Source organism: Eleutherodactylus coqui, chromosome 10 (assembly GCF_035609145.1).
Source record: "Eleutherodactylus coqui strain aEleCoq1 chromosome 10, aEleCoq1.hap1, whole genome shotgun sequence".
In the NCBI taxonomy this organism is placed as follows: Eukaryota; Metazoa; Chordata; class Amphibia; order Anura; family Eleutherodactylidae; genus Eleutherodactylus; species Eleutherodactylus coqui.
The window spans coordinates 4180131-4203777 of record NC_089846.1 but is presented as its reverse complement, the minus strand read 5'-3'; the positions used below and the strand labels follow the sequence as shown (position 1 = coordinate 4203777).

General features: G+C 48.5%; 1 protein-coding gene across 3 annotated transcripts in view; it reads right to left on the bottom strand.

Annotated features, from left to right (window-relative positions):
• Positions 1 to 16785: 16785 nt before the first annotated feature.
• Positions 16786 to 23647, bottom strand: part of RNF208 (ring finger protein 208) — a 39259-nt gene continuing 32397 nt past the window's right edge. For all 3 annotated transcript variants that reach the window (XM_066580027.1, XM_066580028.1, XM_066580029.1), the window contains one exon: positions 16786 to 19106. In XM_066580027.1, the coding sequence (XP_066436124.1) occupies positions 17687 to 18484 (798 nt within the window). In that variant the 5' untranslated portion in view covers positions 18485 to 19106 and the 3' untranslated portion in view covers positions 16786 to 17686. The remainder of the gene's footprint in view (positions 19107 to 23647) is intronic.

Here is a 23647-nt window from a genome sequence, read left to right as displayed (position 1 = left end):
TACCGATATATACAGCTTCCACTAGGGGGAGCTCACTACATATAAACATATAGGGCCACCACTAGGGGGAGCTCACTACAAACAGATGTATACAGCCAGCACTAGGGGGAGCTCACTACAAACAGATATGTACAGCCAGCACTAGGGAAAGCTCACTACATACAGATCTATACAGCCGCCACTAGGGGGAGCTCACTACAAACAGATATATACAGCCACCACTAGGGGGAGCTCACTACAAACAGATATATACAGCCACCACTAGGGGAAGCTCACTACAAACAGATATAAACAGCCGCCACTAGGGGGAGCTCACTACAAACAGATATATACAGCCGCCACTAGGGGGAGCTCACTACAAACAGATATATACAGCCACCACTAGGGGGAGCTCACTACATATCGATATATACAGTCACCACTAAGGGGAGCTCACTACATACAGATATATACAGCCACCACTAGGGGGAGCTCGCTATATACAGATATATACAGCCACCACAAGGGGGAGCTCACTACATTCAGATATATACAGCCAGCTCTAGTGAGAGCTGACTACACACAGATATATACAGCCACCACTAGGGGGAGCACACTACATACATATGTATACAGTCACCACTAGGGGGGTCACTACATACAGATATATACAGCCACCACTAGGGGGAGCTCACTACATACAGATATATACAGCCACCACTAGGGGGAGCTCACTACATACAGATATATACAGCCACCACTAGGGTGAGCTCACTACATACAGATATATGCAGCCATCACTAGGGGTAGCTCACTACATACAGATATAGACAGACACCATTAGAGAAGCTTGCCACAAACAGATATATATATATACAGCCCCCACTAGGGGGAGCTCACTACATACAGATATATACAGCCACCACTAGTGGAAGCTCACTACATACTGATATATACAGCCACCACTAGGGGGAGCTCACTACATACTGATATATACAGTCACCACTAGGGGGAGCTCACTACATACAGATATATACAGCGACCACTAGGGGGAGCTCATTTTATACAGATATATACAGCCACCACTAGGGAAGCTCACTACATACAGATATATACAGCCAGCATTAGTGAGAGCTCACTACATACAGATATATTCAGCCACCACTAGGGGGAGCACACTACATACATACCGTATGTATACAGTCACCACTAGGGGGAGTTCACTACATACAGATATATACAGCCACCACTAGGGGGAGCTCACTACATACAGATATATACAGCCACCACTATGGGGAGCTTACTACATACAGATATATACAGCCACCACTAGGGGGAGCTCACTACACACACATATATACAGCCACCACTAGGGGGAGCTCACTACATACCGATATATACAGTCACCACTAGGGGGAGCTCACTACATACAGATATATACAGCCATCACTAGGGGTAGCTCACTACATACAGATATAGACAGACACCATTAGAGAAGCTTGCCACAAAAAGATATATATATACAGCCACCACTAGGGGGAGCTCACTACATACAGATATATACAGCCACCACTAGGGGGAGCTCACTACTCACAGATATATACAGCCATCACTAGGGGTAGCTCACTACATACAGATATAGACAGACACCATTAGAGAAGCTTGCCACAAACAGATATATATATATAGCCACCACTAGGGGTAACTCAGTACATACAAATATATGCAGCCACACCTTAGGGGAGCATACTACATAGATATTGACAGCCACCAATAGTACAAGCACACTATATACAGATATATACAGTCACCACTATAGGGGGCGCTACTACATACCGATATATACAGCCTCCACTAGGGGGAGCTCAGTAAATATAAACATATAGGGCCACCACTAGGGGGAGCTCACTACAAACAGATATATACAGCCAGCACTAGGGGGAGCTCACTACAAACAGATATGTACAGCCACCACTAGGGGGAGCTCACTACATACAGATATATACAGCCAGCACTAGGGAAGCTCACTACATACAGATATATACAGCCAGCACTAGGGAAGCTCACTACATACAGATATATACAGCCAGCACTAGTGAGAGCTCACTACATACAGACATATTCAGCCACCACTAGGGGGAGCACACTACATACAGATATATACTGCCACCACTAGGGGGAGCTCACTATATACCGATATATACAGCGACCACTATGGGGAGCTCATTTTATACAGATATATACAGCCACCACTAGGGAAGCTCACTACATACAGATATATACAGCCAGCATTAGTGAGAGCTCACTACATACAGATATATTCAGCCACCACTAGGGTGAGCACACTACATACATACCGTATGTATACAGTCACCACTAGGGGGAGTTCACTACATACAGATATATACAGCCACCACTAGGGGGAGCTCACTACATACAGATATATACAGCCACCACTATGGGGAGCTTACTACATACAGATATATACAGCCACCACTAGGGGGAGCTCACTACATACCGATATATACAGTCACCACTAGGGGGAGCTCACTACATACAGATATATATAGTCACCGGTAGGGGGAGCTCACTACATACAGATATATACAGCCACCACTAGGGGGAGCTCATTTTATACAGATATATACAGCCACCACTAGGGAAGCTCACTACATACAGATATATTCAGCCACCACTAGGGGGAGCACACTACATACAGATATATACAGCCACCACTAGGGGGAGCTCACTATATACAGATATATACAGCCACCACTAGGGGGAGCTCCCTACATACAGATATAGACAGACATCACTAGGGGGAGCTCACTACATACAGATGTATACAGCCACCACTAGGGAGAGCTTACTACATACAGATATATACAGCCACCACTAGGGGGAGCTCACTACATACAGATCTATACAGCCAGCACTAGTGAGAGCTCACTACATACAGATATACACAGTCACCACTAGGGGGAGCTCACTACATACAGACATATACAGCCACCACTAGGGGAAGCACACTACATACAGATATATACAGCCACCACTAGGGGGAGCTCACTACATACAGATATATACAGCCACCACTAGGGGGATCTCACTACATACAGATATATACATCCAACACTAGGGGGAACTCACTACATACAGATATATACAGCCACCACCAGGAGGAGCTCACCACATACAGATACATACAGTCAGCACTAGTGAAAGCTCACTACATACACATATATACAGTCACCACTAGGGGGAGCTCACTACATACAGATATATACAGCCACCACTACGGGGAGCTCACTACATACAAATATATACAGTCACCACCAGGGGGAGCTCACTACATACAGATATATATAGCCACCACTAGGAGGAGCTCACTACATACAAATATATACAACCACCACTAGGGGGAGCTCACTACATACAAATATATACAGTCACCACCAGGGGGAGCTCAGTACATACAGATATATACAGCCACCACTAGGAGGAGCTCACTACATACAAATATATATAACCACCACTAGGGGGAGCTCACTACATACAGATATATACAGCCACCACTAGGGGAGCTCACTACATACAGATATATACAGCCACCACTAGGGGAGCTCACTACATACAGATATATACAGTCACCACTAGGCGGAGCTCACTACATACAGATATATATAGAGCCACCACTAGGCGGAGCTCACTACATACAGATATATACAGCCACCACTAGGCGGAGCTCACTACATACAGATATATACAGTCACCACTCTGGGGAGCTCACTACATACAGATATATACAGTCAGCACTAGTGAAAGCTCACTCCATACACATATATACAGTCACCACTAGGGTGAGCTCACTACATACAAATATATACAACTACCACTAGGGGGAGCTCACTACATACAGATATATACAGTCACCACTAGGGGGAGCTCACTACAGACAGATATATACAGTGACCACTAGGGGGAGCTCACTACATACAGATATATACAGTCACCACTAGGGGGAGCTCACTACATACAGATATATACAGTCACCACTAGGGGGAGCTCACTACATACAGATATATACAGTCACCACTAGGCGGAGCTCACTACATACAGATATATACAGTCACCACTAGGTGGAGCTCATTGCATGGCTTGAATGCAAAACAAGAAAGCTACTGTTGATTCTCTTAGCAGTCGTTTCCGTGACTCCGCCAGCAGGGGGCAGTATCACGACGCTCATGTAGAATGTCCGTAGTTTGGAGACCTGGAGCTAGGCTAAAGTTTGCCCTGTGGCGGTAGGTCTGTCCGCAGGGCGTCTGTTGTGGCCTTTTTATAATTTTTAAGACTTTTTTAACCCTTTAAAGGGAGGCCAAAAATCGTAAAGAAAATCAATAATGAAATAAGCAAGAAATCGTCTCCTTGATGCGTTTTTTTGGCGCCGGCGTGTTCGCCAGTTCTGTGCTTATTAATAGTGTTAGAGCGGTGGCTCGGGTCACATGCTCTGCTTTTGCTGATTAGTCCGGCGGCCGCGTCTTTGTGCTGCTAATTGGCCGCCGCTCCGCGGCAGATTTCATCACCACATAAATATTTCAGCAGACAGAAATGGATCTCAGGTTGATGTCAAGGAGATTGGATGGTCGCTAGGCAACCGCCGCTCACCGCGCTGGATATTGGAGCGCCATTTTATCTCCCTGGGAGCCGAGGTGTGAGGGGAAGTATGGAGGATCCGGCGAATGGAGAGTGCCTTATTACTGGGCGGAGCTTATTGGTCACTGCGAGCGACCGCACAAAAGTAAGAAAACCCTAAAAGAGAAGATAACTAATGGGTTAAAGGGGTGAGAAAAGTATGGTGGCTTTCTTTTAAAAACAGCCCCACTCTTGTTCATGGGTCGTGTCTGTAATGCAGATCCATTAAAAGGAACGGGAAGGAGCTGCAATACCACATACTGCCTGCGGACGAAAGTGGCGCTGTTTGTGGAAGAAAGCTGCCGTGTAAGGCGCATCGCACTGGCAGACAAAACTGAGGCTTTGAAGTCATATTTACAGGCCTAGAAAAATGTGGGAGTTCCGTTCGACTGCGAGACGCCGAGAGCCGCGTGTTGTGATGACGCTTTATTTATCGCCATGGCTTTATGTACATTAGCGATTTTTCTCTGGCAGCGATGCTGTACGCCGGACGATCCGCCGCACGCCCTGTTTTTGGGTGATCTCACCCATTTCTTTCTTTGGGAGCAAAAAAACCCAAAACATGGCCGCACGCAGATGCGTATTTAGTGCGAGAGCGATGGGACCGGTCATTCTTCCTAAAAACACGTCTGGAAATCGCGCCGCAGAGATCTGATGGATTTTTCTCGCAAAACGCATTCCAAGAGCCGGGAGAATCGCAGGTTTACAGGCGGGAGAATCGCAGGGTTACAGGCGGGAGAATCGCAGGGTTACAGGCGGGAGAATCGCAGGGTTACAGGCGGGAGAATCGCAGGGTTACAGGCGGGAGAATCGCAGGGTTACAGGCGGGAGAATCGCAGGTTTACAGGCGGGAGAATCGCAGGTTTACAGGCGGGAGAATCGCAGGGTTACAGGCGCAGTGTCGGAGCGCATTTCTTGGACCAATCTCACACTCGCCGTGTAAATACGGACTTATGGTGAAGCAGCGGCCCACAGAAGATGCAACGACCTGTTCACGCATGTGAGGATGTTAGTGAGGATTCAGCTGCAGCTGGCGGAAGTGGGGCCACCATGTGCAGAGCAAGGCCACGAAGTACAGAGCGGGGCCACAATGTGCAGAGGAAGGCCACCATGTGCAGAGCAGGGCCACCAGGTGCAGAGCGGGGCCATGATGTATGGAACGGGGCCACCATGTGTGGAGTTGGCCACCTGGTGCAGAGCAGGACAACAATGTGCAGGGAAAGGCCACCATGTGCAGAGCGGGGCCACGATGTGTGGAGCGAGGCTAGCATGTGTGGAGAGAGGCTACCATTTGGAGAGCGGGGCCACATTGTATGGAGTGGGGCTACTATGTGCGGAGCGGCACCACCATGTATGCAGCGGGGCCTCTGTACGGAGTAGGGCCACCAAGTGCAGAGCAGGGCAACCATATGCGGAGTGGGGCCGCTATATGCGGAGTGGGACAGCTATGTGCGGAGCGGGGCTACCATGTGCAGAGTGAGGCTACCAGGTGCAAAGCAGGGCCAGCATGTGTGGAATGTGGCCACCATGTGCAGAACATGGCCACCAGGGTGTAGTGAGGCCACCATGTGCACAGTGGGGCCACCATGTGTGGAGAAAGGCCACCAGGTACGGAGTGGGGCCACCATGTGCAGAGTGAGGCTACCAGGTGCAAAGCAGGGCCAGCATGTGTGGAATGTGTCCACCATGTGCAGAACATGGCCACCAGGGTGTAGTGAGGCCACCATGTGCACAGTGAGGCCACCATGTGCGGAGATGGGTCACCATATACGCTGCGGGGCTACCATGTGCAGAGCGAGGCTACCAGGTGTGAATAGGGGTCATCATGTGCAGAGCGGGACTACCATGTATGGAATGAGGCTACCAGGTGCGAAGCGGGGCCAACATGTACGGAGTGAGGCTACCAGGTGCACAGCGGGGCCACCATGTGCAGAGCAGGGGCAGCAGTTGCACAGCGGGGCCACCATGTGCGGAGTGGGGCCATCATGTATGGAGCAGGGCCACCAGTTGCACAGCGGGGCCAGCATGTATAGAACAGGACCAACATGGGGGCCACCATGTATGGAGCAGGGCCATCAGTTGCACAATGGGGCCACCATGTGCGGAGCTGGGCCACCATGTATGGAGCAGGGCCACCAGTTGCACAGCGGGGCCACCATGTATGTAGCAGGACCACCATGTGCAGAGCGGGGCCACCATGTATAGAGCAGGGCCATCAGTTGCACAACAGGGCCACCATGGGCAGAGCGGGGCCACCATGTATAGAGCAGGGCCACAAGTTGCACAGTGGGGCCACCATGTATGGAGCAGGGCCACGAGTTGCACAATGGGGCCACCATGTGCAGAGCAGGACCACCATGTGTGGAGCAGGGTCCCGGAAGTGCAGAGTATTCCAGATGCCTGGTGTGTTGGCTCTCCCTCCCGCCGCCCGGCACACAGGATGTTATACACGCTGCAGTCCGCGGCACACAAAGTGCTTTGGCAGACGGTGATGAAGGAAGGAGCCTCTTGGAACGTTTGATCTTTGTCACAAAATGAGCCACTTTAACAAACCGACAAACGGAAAAGACAAATTCTGTCATCTCGCTGCCGTGTGATCTGCGGGCAGACGGCCAACGGCGGCCGGAGCTGCGAAACCAGATATTAGTGCGCCGCGCAAATCCCACGGAGGTCAGAATACAAAAGCCACATGACACCAACAGCTGATGGAGAGAAGTCCCACCGGTCGGCCAGAGGAGACGCGAGGACTGGAGCCTGCGGGAACCTCCACGGCACTGATGTCACGGGGAGCAGCAGTTACCCTGGGGTGGGATTAGAAGATGGCGGCTACCTCTGTTACCCCTGAGCCCGTCTGTGGCCCTCAGGCCATTTTCAGGTCTTGTTATCGGTGCTGATCACTTTCTCATATACATCTTTATAGCAGTCAGAGCTCCAAATCCCCTGCATAGAAGATTCTGTCTACCTGCAGTCACCACTAGGGGGAGCTCACTGCATACAGATATATACAGTCACCACTAGGGGAGCTCACTGCATACAGATATATACAGCCACCACTAGGGGGAGCTCACTACATACAGATATATACAGCCACCACTAGGGGGAGCTCACTACATACAGATATATACAGGCACGACTAGGAGGAGCTCATTACATACAGATATATACAACCACCACTAGGAGGAGCTCACTACATACAGATATATACAGCCACCACTAGGGGGATCTCACTACATACAGATATATACAGCCACCACTAGGGGGAGCTCACTACATACAGATATATACAGCCATCACTAGGGGGAGCTCACTACATACAGATATATACAGCTACCACTAGGGGGAGCTCACTACATACAGATCTATACAGCTACCACTAGGGGGAGCTCACTACATACAGATATATACAGCCACCACTAGGGGAGCTCACTACATACAGATATATACAGCCACCACTAGGGGGAGCTCACTACATGGAACTCATTGAAGGATGTCTATCAGCTAATTTTTGCCTTTTAAACTCAATATAGTGACGCATGAGCGACTGGATGAAGGTGAAACCGGCGCTGTTATCTCTGCGCACTGGGACTCCCATGTGTAGATGAAATCGTAGAAAGGTTAATTAGCCTCGGACCGTCCAATGGCTGATAGACTTCCTTTAATACCCCATAGGCAGTGAGCTCCCCCTAGTGGTGAGATTTCACTTTAGGTCTATTTTCACTCCATGACACACGGTCACGCTCGCACTCAGACTTACACAACAGTAGACGGCATTTACACGGATTATTTTATTGCGCAAGCTTTGTACATCGCGAGACGCACAAAACCCGCACGAAAATAGAACTCACCGGCAATGTGGGCCTATTTACGTGGTGCAGCGTGTCCTGCTATTGGACGGATCGCGCTCGCCTGTGTACATGCAGCCTGCAGGTCCCTTTACGTGGGATGAAGGTCAGCTGCATTAACACTCGGCCGCCGCCCCAGTGATAGTCGCTTCGTGGAGGCGGAGCGCGCCGGAGATCGTTACAGCCGCAAGAACAACAGTCAGCTGAATACAACGCTGGAGCTCCAACTAACGTGTCCGAACGCACACCTCGCCGTTCCTCCGCACGGATGGTATAACAGCGGGCGACCAGTTCCAGCGCCATTGTGTCTAAGAGGAACAGAAAGACTCCAGCGGGCAAAAGAGCGCAAAACTTGTATCACTGAGCAGCGGAGAAACATCTCCTGGTCAGATGGATCCAGATTTATGTGGTGATGGGAAGTCAGAATTTGGCACAAGCAGCATGAATCGCTGACCCTTTCCTGTCAGCCGGTCAGAACATGTCAGCACCGCCATCTAATCTGCGGGAACTACAAGAAGCTTCCTGTCCGCGGGGGCCGGTATTCCTGCAGGAGGGTCTCACCCCGAGTGGAATCTACACCGCGATGAACTGCTGGAGGCCAGAGGAGCCGAACGCTACTAGATGGGGGTAATAAAGGTAATAAAGGGGGGTCAGTGTATACGGCATGCTGTCTCTTCTATCCCCGTTATAAAGGGGATATTGGTTTTCGACAACCAAGATGAAAGGTAATAAGCACGGGGCAGATCACCTCCCAATGACCGAGGAGCAGCGTGCGGTACAGTGCCATTCAGATAGGGAGCGCTGCAGTACTGCCTGTGGTCAGTGGGGGCGATGCAGAGTCCACTTCAGATGAACTGATTTAGGCCCAATACCCACGGACAGAAATTCCGCAGCAAGATTCCGCACGGAATTTCCGCCGTTGCACACTGCCATAGGACTGCATGTACACACGCAATCTTATGCAGACAGCCGCGGTTTTGATCGCAGAAAATCCGTGTGGTAACAAAACCGCGGCATGTCCTACTTCTGTGCGAGCCTTGCACAGAAACGCCACCACTGACGCGCCACCTCTGCTCCGCACATGTACAGCTGTGCGCCAGCCGGCACATCGCTAAGCACAGAGAGAAGACGCCGGACGGGTAAGCGAGAGGTCACTGCAGGGGCGCGGGGGGCATCCGACCCGGAGGTGTGCATGAGGCCCAAGGGTTATATTGGAATGACCCCTATTAGTAAGAGCTCTCACAGCACAGACGGCTCCGAGCCCCTCGTGTGCCCCCCGACCGGGGCAGCAGGTGGCAGATAAGGATATCATCCGGCCTCTCTGATATGAATTCCGTGCGCTGATATGAAACATTTTTGGCGCGGTTCCCCAGCAGCAGATAAGGCAGGAATTACGGTCTTGCTTGACCACACTGAAGCTCGACTGAACCCCGAGGCGTTGGCTGGCGCTGCCCTGTGCCAGCTTCCCTGATAACAAGTCTCCCCAGCCTCTTACTTCATCCCCCCCCCGACTGTATATACATCATAACATCATGCGGCGCTCCAACATCTGCAGAACTAAGGCAGCGCCTCCCCCGCCCATCCATAGAGCTCTGGAGATGGTATATAGCGTAGTATATAGCCGGCGGGTCCTATAGAACTCCACGCCTTACAGCGCTGCTACATACCTGAGAGCTCCCACAATGACGTCAGAGGTCTCTGTGCCCCCAATACCGTCACCGCCCCACGTATAGCGCAACGATTAGTGGGACTGCATGCTTACAGCGTGCAGCCAGCGGTCCGACGGCACTATCCACACTAACCTGCGTCGGTGATGGCGCTGGATCGGGGAGCTGAGTTATAGGAGAAATCCCCCCTCTTCTCTGGGGTCCCTGGCATGAGGGCGCTATAACTTGGTTTATGTACTGATACCAGATGATGTTCCCTGTCACTACTGAGTAATGAGGGTAAGGAGAATCTTGGCGCCATGTTTTGCCCTGATGCATGATGGGAGGGATGTCCAAATTAGAAATCCGTTTAGTTTTCACATCTTAGACTCTTCAGCCCAATACAAGCAGCGGGTGGAGTTGCCCTTTAAGCCTCTCGTTTCACCGTGTGTCATACGTGACCTCGCTGCAGAGCTGGGATATATACACGGGTTACATATGACACCTGCCGCCAGGAACCACAGGAAATAACATGAACGTTTGACGCTTGTGTTTCTTACACCTACTGCTTTCTTCTGCGGGGTTAGGAAACTTCCTGCCAGTTTTTCATCGTTGGAGGACCGCTGAGATCCGGATCTAGTTAAAGGACCTGCTCCCCGCATAAAGGCGGCGGCGGACCTGCTCCCCGCATAAAGGTGGCGGCGGACCTGCTCCCTGCATAAAGGCGGCGGCGGACCTGCTCCCTGCATAAAGGTGGCGGCGGACCTGCTCCCTGCATAAAGGCGGCGGCGGACCTGCTCCCTGCATAAAGGTGGCGGCGGACCTGCTCCCTGCATAAAGGCGGCAGCGGACCTGCTCCCTGCATAAAGGTGGCGGCGGACCTGCTCCCTGCATAAAGGCGGCGGCGGACCTGCTCCCTGCATAAAGGCGGCGGCGGACCTGCTCCCTGCATAAAGGTGGCGGCGGACCTGCTCCCTGCATAAAGGCGGCGGCGGACCTGCTCCCTGCATAAAGGTGGCGGCGGACCTGCTCCCTGCTCCCTGCATAAAGGCGGTGGCGGACCTGCTCCCTGCATAAAGGGGCGGCAGCGGACCTGCTCCCTGCATAAAGGGGCGGCAGCGGACCTGCTCCCTGCATAAAGGCGGCGGCAGCGGACCTGCTCCCTGCATAAAGGCGGCGGCAGCGGACCTGCTCCCTGCATAAAGGCAACGGCAGCGGACCTGCTCCCTGCATAAAGGCGGCGGCGGCAGCGGACCCGTTACCTGCATAAAGGCGGCGGCAGCGGACCTGCTCCCTGCACAAAGGCGGCGGCGGCAGCGGACCCGTTACCTGCATAAAGGCGGCGGCAGCGGACCTGCTCCCTGCACAAAGGCGGCGGCAGTGCACCTGCTCCCTGCATAAAGGCGACAGCGGACCTGCTCCCTGCATAAAGGCAACGGCAGCGGACCTGCTCCCTCCATAAAGGCGGCAGCAGACCTGCTCCCTCCATAAAGGCGTCAGCGGACCTGCTCCCTGCATAAAGGCGGCGGCAGCAGACTTGCTCCCTCCATAAAGGCGGCAGCGGACCTGCTCCCTGCATAAAGGTGGCGGCAGCAGACCTGCTCCCTGCATAAAGGCAGCGGCAGCAGACCTGCTCCCTGCATAAAGGCAGCGGCAGCAGACCTGCTCCCTGCATAAAGGCGACGGCAGCGGACCTGCTCCCTGCATAAAGGCGGCAGCAGCGGACCTGCCCCCTGCATAAAGGCGACGGCAGCGGACCTGCTCCCTGCATAAAGGTGGCGGCAGCGGACCTGCTTCCTGTATAAAGGCGGCGGCAGCAGACCTGCTCCCTGCATAAAGGTGGCGGCAGCGGACCTGCTTCCTGTATAAAGGCGGCGGCAGCAGACCTGCTCCCTGCATAAAGGCGGCGGCAGCGGACCTGCTCCCTGCATAAAGGCGGCGGCAGCGGACCTGCTCCCTGCATAAAGGCGGCGGCAGCGGACCTGCTCCCTGCATAAAGGCGGCGGCAGCGGACCTGCTCCCTGCATAAAGGCGACGGCAGCGGACCTGCTCCCTGCATAAAGGTGGCGGCAGGGGACCTGCTCCCTGCATAAAGGTGGCGGCAGGGGACCTGCTCCCTGCATCCACATTACAAAACCAAATGAGTGCTCTGACCCCTGGTACACAGAGGAGGGGTGAGGGTCTGGTTTGTTGGTCCCCCAGCTATGATATACCTGGGGGCCATTTAATTTGGGGTCGGTTCCCATTGTGTCTTGTTGTCATTACTGGACATGTGACTGCGGCAGCAACTAACCGTGTCGTGCCGCGCCACGACAAGAGGCTGCAGGAAGCGGCGGCAGATCTTACCTCGCTCTTTTTACCAGTGCCTCATTTTCTGTACACACCCTCTGTATCACATAGTAGTGCCCTTCTCACAGTAATAGTGACATCTATAGTGGCCCCTGTAGTATTAGTGACCCCCATAGAGGCCTCAGTAGTATTAGTGACCCCCATAGAGGCCTCAGTAGTATTAGTGACCCCCATAGAGGCCTCAGTAGTATTAGTGACCCCCATAGAGGCCTCAGTAGTATAAGTGACCCCCATAGAGGCCTCAGTAGTATTAGTGACCCCCATAGAGGCCTCAGTAGTATTAGTGACCCCCATAGAGGTCTCAGTAGTATTAGTGACCCCCCATAGAGGCCTCAGTAGTATTAGTGACCCCTATAGAGGCCTCAGTAGTATTAGTGACCCCCATAGTGGCCTCAGTAGTATAAGTGACCCCCATAGTGGCCTCAGTAGTATTAGTGACCCCCATAGAGGCCTCAGTAGTATTAGTGACCCCCATAGTTGCCTCAGTAGTATTAGTGACCCCCATAGAGGCCTCAGTAGTATAAGTGACCCCCATAGTGGCCTCAGTAGTATTATTGACCCCCATAGAGGCCTCAGTAGTATAAGTGACCCCCATAGAGGCCTCAGTAGTATTAGTGACCCCCATAGAGGCCTCAGTAGTATTAGTGACCCCCATAGTGCCCTCAGTAGTATTAGTGACCCCCATAGAGGCCTCAGTAGTATAAGTGACTCCCATAGAGGCCTCAGTAGTATTAGTGACCCCCATAGAGGCCTCAGTAGTATTAGTGACCCCCATAGAGGCCTCAGTAGTATTAGTGACCCCCATAGAGGCCTCAGTAGTATTAGTGACCCCCATAGAGGCCTCAGTAGTATAAGTGATTCCCATAGTGGCCTCAGTAGTATAAGTGACCCCCATAGAGGCTTCAGTAGTATTAGTGACCCCCATAGAGGCCTCAGTAGTATTAGTGACCCCCATAGAGGTCTCAGTAGTATTAGTGACCCCCATAGTGGCCTCAGTAGTAATAGTGACATCTATAGTGGCCCCTGTAGTATTAGTGACCCCCATAGTGGCCTCAGTAGTAATAGTGACCCCCATAGAGGCCTCAGTAGTATTAATGACCCCCATAGTGGCCTCAGTAGTAATAGTGACCCCCATAGTGGCCTCAGTAGTAATAGTGACCCTCATAGCATTAGTGACCCCAGTAGTAATAGCGACCCCCATATTGGCCCCCAGTAGTATTAGTGACCAACATAGTGGCCCCAGTAGTAATAGTGGCCCCCTGTCAGTGACCCCAGTAGTAAAAGCAACCCCATTAGTAGCCCCAGTAATAATGGTGACCCCATAGTGGACCTCCAGCCAGCCAACAAGGATTCAGCTTACGTGTAGTGCCGGTCCGACAGCATCGGTGCTGCTGTAATCATTTGACCCATCCACCGGTGTCTGCATGCAGGAGCACGGACAGTGGGGAGGTCAGAGGTCGCGCTGATGACAGCAGCCGTGTCGCCATCACCGTACCAGGACTACACGTGAGCTGAATACTTGTCAGAGGGAGGCATATATATATATGTTCCTACCTGCCGCCTGTACATATACAATTTCCTGCACCATATGGTTTCCCACAATGAGACAGGAAGTGACGTCATCATTCGCCGTGTCTTGCTGCCGACCACAATGGCCACAACCGTCATCTCCTTCTAGAATGAGACTATTAAATGCCTGCAGTGCTGTAATCACCGGCGGCCGCCACAAATACACCATCTGTTAGTAATTCCCATTGGTTACAGTAAATCCTTAATCATTAGTCACCTGGCGGAGCGATTCCTGACGACCCTCTGAGTAAGGATGAGCTCAGCGGCTCTCCTTATTGTCCGGCTGCTTACTAGCTCTCCAGTGGTCATGGGGGTCGTCGGAGAGGAGTACACCTACCGTCCAGAGCAGCTGAATACAATCTGTTGCTCCCTGTTATCAGCCATTTCAGGCTGTAGTGTCCTTGTAATGAACCCGGTCATCACCCGCCGGAGAGAAATACCTGCATAATGATGCGGCGCGAGAAGGTGGAGATGTTTAGGAAATGCGTCTTGCCATGTTTATGGCAAGTTATCAGGTGTCTGCCGTTACTCCGCTATATGCCGGGGGTCCTCGGAGGCTCCCTGCATGCCGTAACCCTGTGATCGGCGCTGGTTGGACCAGCTGTGGCGGACAGGGGACACAATGCCTCCTTGGAGTTACTGGAGGTCTCAGCACCGATCCCCCACACAATCACACTTTTAACTGGCGGACCACCGCCCTAATCCGTAGCGCAGACGCCAGCGGTCCGGACCAAGAAAGGATGCTTTACACAATATGACTGTCGGCGCAAAAACATACAGGCGAGCTGAAATGGGACGACTAGCGACAACCAGCAACTCCCTGCCGTCGGGGGCCGCACGGACGACACTCACCCCAAATCACTCATTTTAGCGATTATTACGTGACGGTACCTTAAGCTGTGCGACCTCATGGCTCATCCTGACACCCAGGATGGCAGGACGGCTGAGGACGCAGTCACGTGACCACCGCCATCGTATGCGTCTCTGATGTTTATACAGCGCATACAAGGGCAACCGCAGACCTTTATCAGCGCAGCAAGGGTTTGCTTTCTAGACCTCCTTATCGCTGCTGTTCAGTCGGACCTTCACCGGACGGCAGACCCGATGGACGGACCCAGAAGCAGTTGAGGCCTCTCTCGGCCATAGGGGTGTATACTGCACAGGCCGTCTCAGACCCTGGTATAAGGCTACATTCACACGGGCGAGCGCCATATCGGGTCTAGAAGCCCGCCCTGATCTCGCGGTTGTCAACGTGTTTCACCCACGGATGCAAAAACAGCTCACAACGCTTCTGTGAAGTTCCAATCGTCCAGCATTTGTTTCACGCTCGTCGGGGGATCGGCTGGTGTTCGCCATTTCAATGGGAAGCATCACATCGCACTCGCGTGCGCATCACACGGCCAGCGATGTGTTCGAGTGTCCCGCTGAAAACAATGGGCAATGCGTTCCGAGGAACACGAAAAACAGACTAGCGCTTGAATGCGGCGTTGCTAACACCACGATGTTTGAGCGCTGTCTGCGCTTTTTAACGCACCTCATTCCCATTTACAATGATGCTCTGAAAACACTCAAATGCGTTCAGGAACACCGCCTGAAATCACGGCAAGGCGTCTTGTGAACACGTGTGAGAGCGGCCTAAGAGCGCCTTCACACTGCCGGTTTTTTAACGCTGCGATTTCGTTTTTTTCAATGGGACTTTCTAATGTTAAAATCGCAAGTTTGTGCTTTTTTGTGTTTTTTGTGTGATTTTAACATTAGAAAATCCCATTGAAAAAAACGAAATCGCAGCGTTAAAAAAAATGCCAGCGGGTGAAAGCCCTAAGAGTTAATTCACACGGGCGTACGCATATTTCGGTCTGCAAACACACTGCGTATTCACGGACCACAACCCTCCTCTCTACTGCACATATCAGCGCTGCTTGCATGGATTTCATGCAGAGAATACACACGTATCATACGTGTGCGCCGCGTATTTGCGCATTCGTATTGACAATGGGCTATTTTCACACGACACACATATATTTCCACAAGCCCAAATGCTAATCAATAGGGATTCGGCGCGGCGTATTATGTCCGTTGTATGCAGCATAAACCCCCTGTGTGAATGAGCCCTAACTGCGGACTTTGATGTGGAACTGCAAGCAGCTTTTAAGCCATTTTCAATTCCACTCAAAACCCGCAGGTTGCCTGAGGACGTTGTTGGGCCATTTACTGCGGCTTGTGGTGCGTCCTGCAGGCTGAGTTCTGACCTCTGCCAAAGGCCCCTAATAGTGCGCTGTCTCTTTAAATGGGGTTGTTCCAAGCTTGACTTTTATCACCTATTTTCAGCTAAGACCCCTGCTGATCCCGAGAACTGGGGTCCTGCGCCCCTCTTCTGTATCACTGCAGTGAGGAGGAGCTTGTTGAGTGGTGGTCACATATGCGCCATTCATACTCAATGGGACTGTTGCGAATAGCCGAGCGTTTGTACGCAGCTATTACCATCAGCCCCACTGAAGTGAGTGGATTGGCACTGAGCGTGTGCGACCGCAGCGCCAAACAATCTCCCCCCCACTGACAGGGGTGCAGCAGGACTCCTGTTCTTGGGTTGGTGGGCTCTCACCGCCGATCAGACGGATCGGTGATAAGTCAGCGGTGGTACGACCCCTTTAATTACCTTTCACACAAAAATCACATAAACACAGAAGAACGGAGGCGGCAGAGCCGGGCGTGTTGTAGCCGTTTATGTAGTTGATGGTTATTTCAGCTGAAGAGGAAGCTTAGCTCTAGCAAGAACCGTCGCCGGTCAGCAAGCTATGGAACAGCAGGGCTCTTCTTAAAGACAGTACACAGCCTTCAAGGTAACGAAGGAGACGTCTCCCACCATGATTCTCTCATCAGGACAAACGTGGGCCAAATAACCCCCCCGCTCTGCCGGCAACGTCGTCAGTCCGTCGCACCGCAACCTCGTGAGACCCCGCCGGCAGAGGAGGGCTTAAACTGATGCAAGAGGGACCTGCCGAGTGGTCGACGCCGTCACGTTCTCAAATACATACAATAAGTTAAAATAGATCATTTCTGTCATTTCTTTCCCGCAACTGAAATAAGAATTATAATAATAGCTTTGGCAAAACAATTTAGACAAAGGGAGGCGTCGGATGATGCCCACCGCCCCTGGCATCAGCGGGGGGTTGGATCCAGAGTGACCAGCCACTGCAGCGAACAACCCGCGTCTTTGCCGTCCACCATTGTGTTCCGGAGTGGAGTTGTGCTTGGTGCCTTGTTTCCGCGGCACAGCTGGTTGTAACGGGTCCACCGAGTCCTTTCCGCTCCGTCCGTCATGCATATTTACATTACCACTTAGAAAAGACCGCTAAGAAAAGGGCAGACAAGAAGGTGCAAGAGTAGACAAAACAACAGGGGGATGCAAGAAGTCACCAAGACGGATGGAAGGAGGATGTAAACGATGGTCGGTGGGTTCAGCTGTCACCGTCAATCACAAAGTCACTGATATGGAACAAAGTCTGGATATAGAAGTGGCTGAATCTGAGATACAAGCTGCCCCGGACCCGCTTCTGCCACTAATACTGCAAGTAATGCCAGTTCTCCAGGGCCATGCCCGCCGCGAAGCTACATGATGGTACAGGAAGACAGTGGATTGCGGATTTGGCAGCTACAAGCGGCGCCACAGTACTGGCGAAAGGTCTGGTAGCAACTGCGGTCCGCCTCGCTGCTCCATTGTACGGGGTTGGACGACAGCGCCTCCGTCGGTAGCCGGTTGAGGATGCTGGTGTTCACAGCGAGGGCCGCCAAGCCATAGTCTGTAAACAGCACAGTTTCCCGCTTGCAGGTTGGGCATGAAATGAATTTGTACTTGGGACACGACTCGTAGAGAATCTGCAGGCACTCCTCGCACACGGAATGGAGACAAGATAAGATCCGAGGCCTCTTGTTGGTAAAATTGTACATATGGCCACAGGTGGGACATTCTAAGGGTTCACATGGGGTGGACGGGTGCAGCACATACTGGTTGACGATCACTTCATCCGAGGGCGTCTTACGGTGGTAGCAGATCTCGGTACTGGCTTTCCGTTGGCCGGGGTAGATCTTCTCCCGTCGTGGTGGTGGAGGCGTCCTGGGAAGTCCCAAGGTGCTCGGAGTGTTATCCAGAGCCGGCATCTCCCCGCAGGCCTGGTTGACGATAATCTCCGAGTCCGAGGGCCAGGCACGCTTGGCAACTAGAGGAGGCTCCCTCCTTGATGGAGGGCCGTACCGCGGCTGAGAGTTCTGGCACTCCGAGAACTTCTCAGCCTGTATGATCTTCATGGCCTCCATCTTGATTATGACCTGCTGCCCTTTCAGACACGACATAAGAATTTTTTTCACATTACTGTCCGCAACCTTGTTTTCTCCTAGAGCCCCCTGCATGTGGCTTGAGAAAGAGTCAAACGCTCACAACTTAAAAAGATTGATTTGGCAAAGACTTAGTTTTGGAGGAGTGAAGCTGGACTTCGGTGCAGACGTCCGTCATGTCCTACAAGGTGGTACAATCCACAAGGAGACTTTGCAGAAGTGTATAATATCCAAGGGCTTGCTTCAAGAATGCAATCTCCAGGGAGCGTTGATATGTGTGCAGTCCACCATAGACCTCAGGTGGAAGGAGGCAGCCGTAGAGAAGCTCACAGGAGCGCCGTACAATCCGTGCAGAACGGTGGAGCTTTTCGCCACATGAAGGGCACCGCGTACCTGAGAACAGGTGTGATCCTTGTTATTGTTGCGGAGGCTGCAGGAAGGTGGTATAAAGTTATACGAATTCCTTTCTCCTGACTTCTCACTCCCACGAACAGGTCAGCTGCATTCCAGGAGACCGACGGTGACTGCCCAGGTCAGACACACATCCAAACAGACCGGTATAATGAGGCCTCCTAACGAAGCTGAAGGAGGAGTCCTGGAACCAGGGTGGCTTTAGTAAGCGAGGGAGACGAGCTCATGTAGATCAATCATTACATCCGATTCTGCACAGTTCGCACGTAATGGGCTATACGGTTACCTGCGTACAAATAGAGAAGAAGGGGGTCAGTAACTGCAATGAGACCAACACTGCTCACCGAGAGGCAGACAATTACTGCAATAGCCGGTGACACAACCGCATAATTGTTATAATCCAGGAGGAAATTATTACCAGAACCGCCCAAAAAATCACCGGTGTTACATCCAGCAACACAGAAAACACCCCGCGACTCCCTACTCTGGGATATACATACTATAATTATGCTCCTATGTACAAGAATATAACTACTATAATACTGCCCCCTATGTACAAGAATATAACTACTATAATACTGCCCCCTATGTACAAGAATATAACTACTATAATACTGCCTCCTATGTACTAGAATATAACTACTATAATACTGCCCCCTATGTACAAGAATATAACTACTATAATACTGCCCCTATGTACAAGAATATAACTACTATAATACTGCCCCCTATGTACAAGAATATAACTACTATAATACTGCCCCCTATGTACAAGAATATGACTACTATAATACTGCCCCCTATGTACAAGAATATAACTACTATAATACTGCCCCCTATGTACAAGAATATAACTACTATAATACTGCCTCTTATGTATAAGAATATAACTACTATAATAGTGCCCCCTATGTACAAGAATATAACTACTATAATACTGCCCTCTATGTACAAGAATATAACTACTATAATACTGCCCCCTATGTACAAGAATATAACTACTATAAAACTGCCTCCTATGTACAAGAATTTAACTACTATAATACTGCCCCCTATGTACAAGAATATAACTACTATAATACTGCCCGCTATGTACAAGAATATAACCACTATAATACTGCCCCCTATGTACAAGAATATAACTACTATAATACTGCCTCCCATGTACAAGAATATAACTACTATAATACTGCCCCTATGTACAAGAATATAACTACTATAATACTGCCCCTATGTACAAGAATATAACTACTATAATACTGCCCCTATGTACAAGAATATAACTACTATAATACTGCCCCCTATGTACAAGAATATAACTACTATAATACTGCCCCTATGTACAAGAATATAACTACTATAATACTGCCTCCTATGTACAAGAATATAACTACTATAATACTGCGCCCTATGTATAAGAATATAACTACTATAATAGTGCCCCCTATGTACAAGAATATAACTACTATAATACTGCCCCTATGTACAAGAATATAACTACTATAATACTGCGCCCTATGTATAAGAATATAACTACTATAATAGTGCCCCCTATGTACAAGAATATAACTACTATAATACTGCCCCTATGTACAAGAATATAACTACTATAATACTGCCCCCTATGTACAAGAATATAACTACTATAATACTGCGCCCTATGTATAAGAATATAACTACTATAATAGTGCCCCCTATGTACAAGAATATAACTACTATAATACTGCCCTCTATGTACAAGAATATAACTACTATAATACTGCCCCCTATGTACAAGAATATAACTACTATAAAACTGCCTCCTATGTACAAGAATTTAACTACTATAATACTGCCCCCTATGTACAAGAATATAACTACTGTAATACTACCCCCAATGTACAAGAATATTACTACTATAATACTGCCTCCCATGTACAAGAATATAACTACTATAATACTGCCCCCTATGTACAAGAATATAACTACTATAATACTGCCTCCTATGTACAAGAATATAACTACTATAATACTGCCCCCTATGTACAAGAATATAACTACTATAATACTGCCTCCTATGTACAAGAATATAACTACTATAATACTGCCCCCTATGTACAAGAATATAACTACTATAATACTGCCTCTTATGTACAAGAATATAACTACTATAATACTGCCCCCTATGTGCAAGAATATAACTACTATAACACCGCCCCCTATGTACAATAATATAACTACTATAAAACTCCCCCTATGTACAAGAATATAACTGCTATAATACTGCCCCTATATACAAGAATATAACTACTATAATACTGCCCCCAATGTACAAGACTATAACTACTATAATACTGCCCCTATGTACAAGAATATAACTACTATAATACTGCACCCTATGTACAAGAATATAACTGCTATAATACTGCCCCTATGTGCAAGAATATAACTACTATAACACCGCCCCCTATGTACAATAATATAACTACTATAAAACTCCCCCTATGTACAAGAATATAACTGCTATAATACTGCCCCCTATGTGCAAGAATATAACTACTATAATACTGCCCCTATATACAAGAATATAACTACTATAATACTGCCCCCAATGTACAAGAATATAACTGCTATAATAATGCCCCCAATGTACAAGAATATAACTACTATAATACTGCCCCCAATGTACAAGAATATAACTACTATAATACTGCCCTCTATGTACAAGAATATAACTACTATAATACTGCCCCCTATGTACAAGAATATAACTACTATAATACTGCCCCCTATGTACAAGAATATAACTACTATAATACTGCCTCCTATGTACAAGAATATAACTACTATAATACTGCCCCCTATGTGCAAGAATATAACTACTATAATACTGCTCCCTATGTACAAGAATATAACTGCTATAACATTGCCTCCTATGTACAAGAATATAACTACTATAATACTGCCTCCTATGTACAAGAATATAACTACTATAATACTGCTCCTATGTACAGGAATATAACTACTATAATACTGCCTCCTATGTACAAGAATATAACTACTATAATACTGCCCCCTATGTACAAGAATATAACTACTATTATACTGCCCCCTATGTACAAGAACATAACTACTATAATACTGCCCCCAATGTACAAGAATATAACTACTATAATAGTGCCCCCTATGTACAAGAATATAACTAGTATAAAACTGCCCCCTATGTACAAGAATATAACTACTATAACACTGCCTCCTATGTACAAGAATATAACTACTATAATACTGCTCCTATGTACAGGAATATAACTACTATAATACTGCCTCCTATGTACAAGAATATAACTACTATAATACTGCCCCCTATGTACAAGAATATAACTACTATTATACTGCCCCCTATGTACAAGAACATAACTACTATAATACTGCCCCCAATGTACAAGAATATAACTACTATAATAGTGCCCCCTATGTACAAGAATATAACTAGTATAAAACTGCCCCCTATGTACAAGAATATAACTACTATAATACTGCCCCCTATTTACAAGAATATAACTACTATAATATTGCCCCTATGGACAAGAATATAGCTACTATAATACTGCCCCCTATGTACAAGAATATAACTACTATAACACTGCCTCCCATGTACAAGAATATAACTACTATAATACTGCCCCCTATGTACAAGAATATAACTACTATAATACTGCCTCCTATGTACAAGAATATAACTACTATAACACTGCCCCCTATGTACAAGAATATAACCACTATAATACTGCCTCCCATGTACAAGAATATAACTACTATAATACTGCTCCCTATGTACAGGAATATAACTGCTATAATACTGCTCCTATGTACAAGAATATAACTACTATAATACTGCTCCCTATGTACAAGAATATAACTACTATAATACTGCCCCCTATGTACAAGAATATAACCACTATAATACTGCCCCCTATGTACAAGAATATAACTACTATAATACTGCTCCCTATGTACAGGAATATAACTACTATAATACTGCCTCCCATGTACAAGAATATAACTACTATAATACTGCTCCCTATGTACAGGAATATAACTACTATAATACTGCCCCTATATACAAGAATATAACTATTATAATACTGCCCCCTATGTACAAGAATATAACTACTATAATACTGCCCCTATATACAAGAATATAACTATTATAATACTGCCCCTATGTACAAGAATATAACTACTATAGTACTGCCTCCTATGTACAAGAATATAACTTGTATAATACTGCCCCATATGTACAATAATATAACTACTATAATACTGCCCCCTATGTGCAAGAATAGAACTACTATAATACTGCCCCCTATGTACAAGAATTTAACTACTATAATACTGCCCCCTATGTACAAGAATATAACTTGTATAATACTGCCTCCTATGTTCAAGAATGTAACTACTATAATACTGCTCCCTATGTACAAGAATATAACTACTATAATACTGCCCCCTATGTACAAGAATATAACTACTATAATACTGCCCCTTTTGTACAAGAATATAACTACTATAATACTGCCCCCTCTGTACAAGAATATAACTATTATAATACTGCCCCCTATGTACAAGAATATAACTACTATAATACTGCCCCCTATGTACAAAAATATAACTACTATAATACTGCCTCCCATGTACAAGAATATAACTACTATAATACTGCCTCCTATGTACAAGAATATAACTACTATAATACTGCCCCGTATGTCCAAGAATATAACTACTATAATACTGTTCTGTATGTACAAGAATATAACTACTATAATACTGCCCCCTATGTCCAAGAAT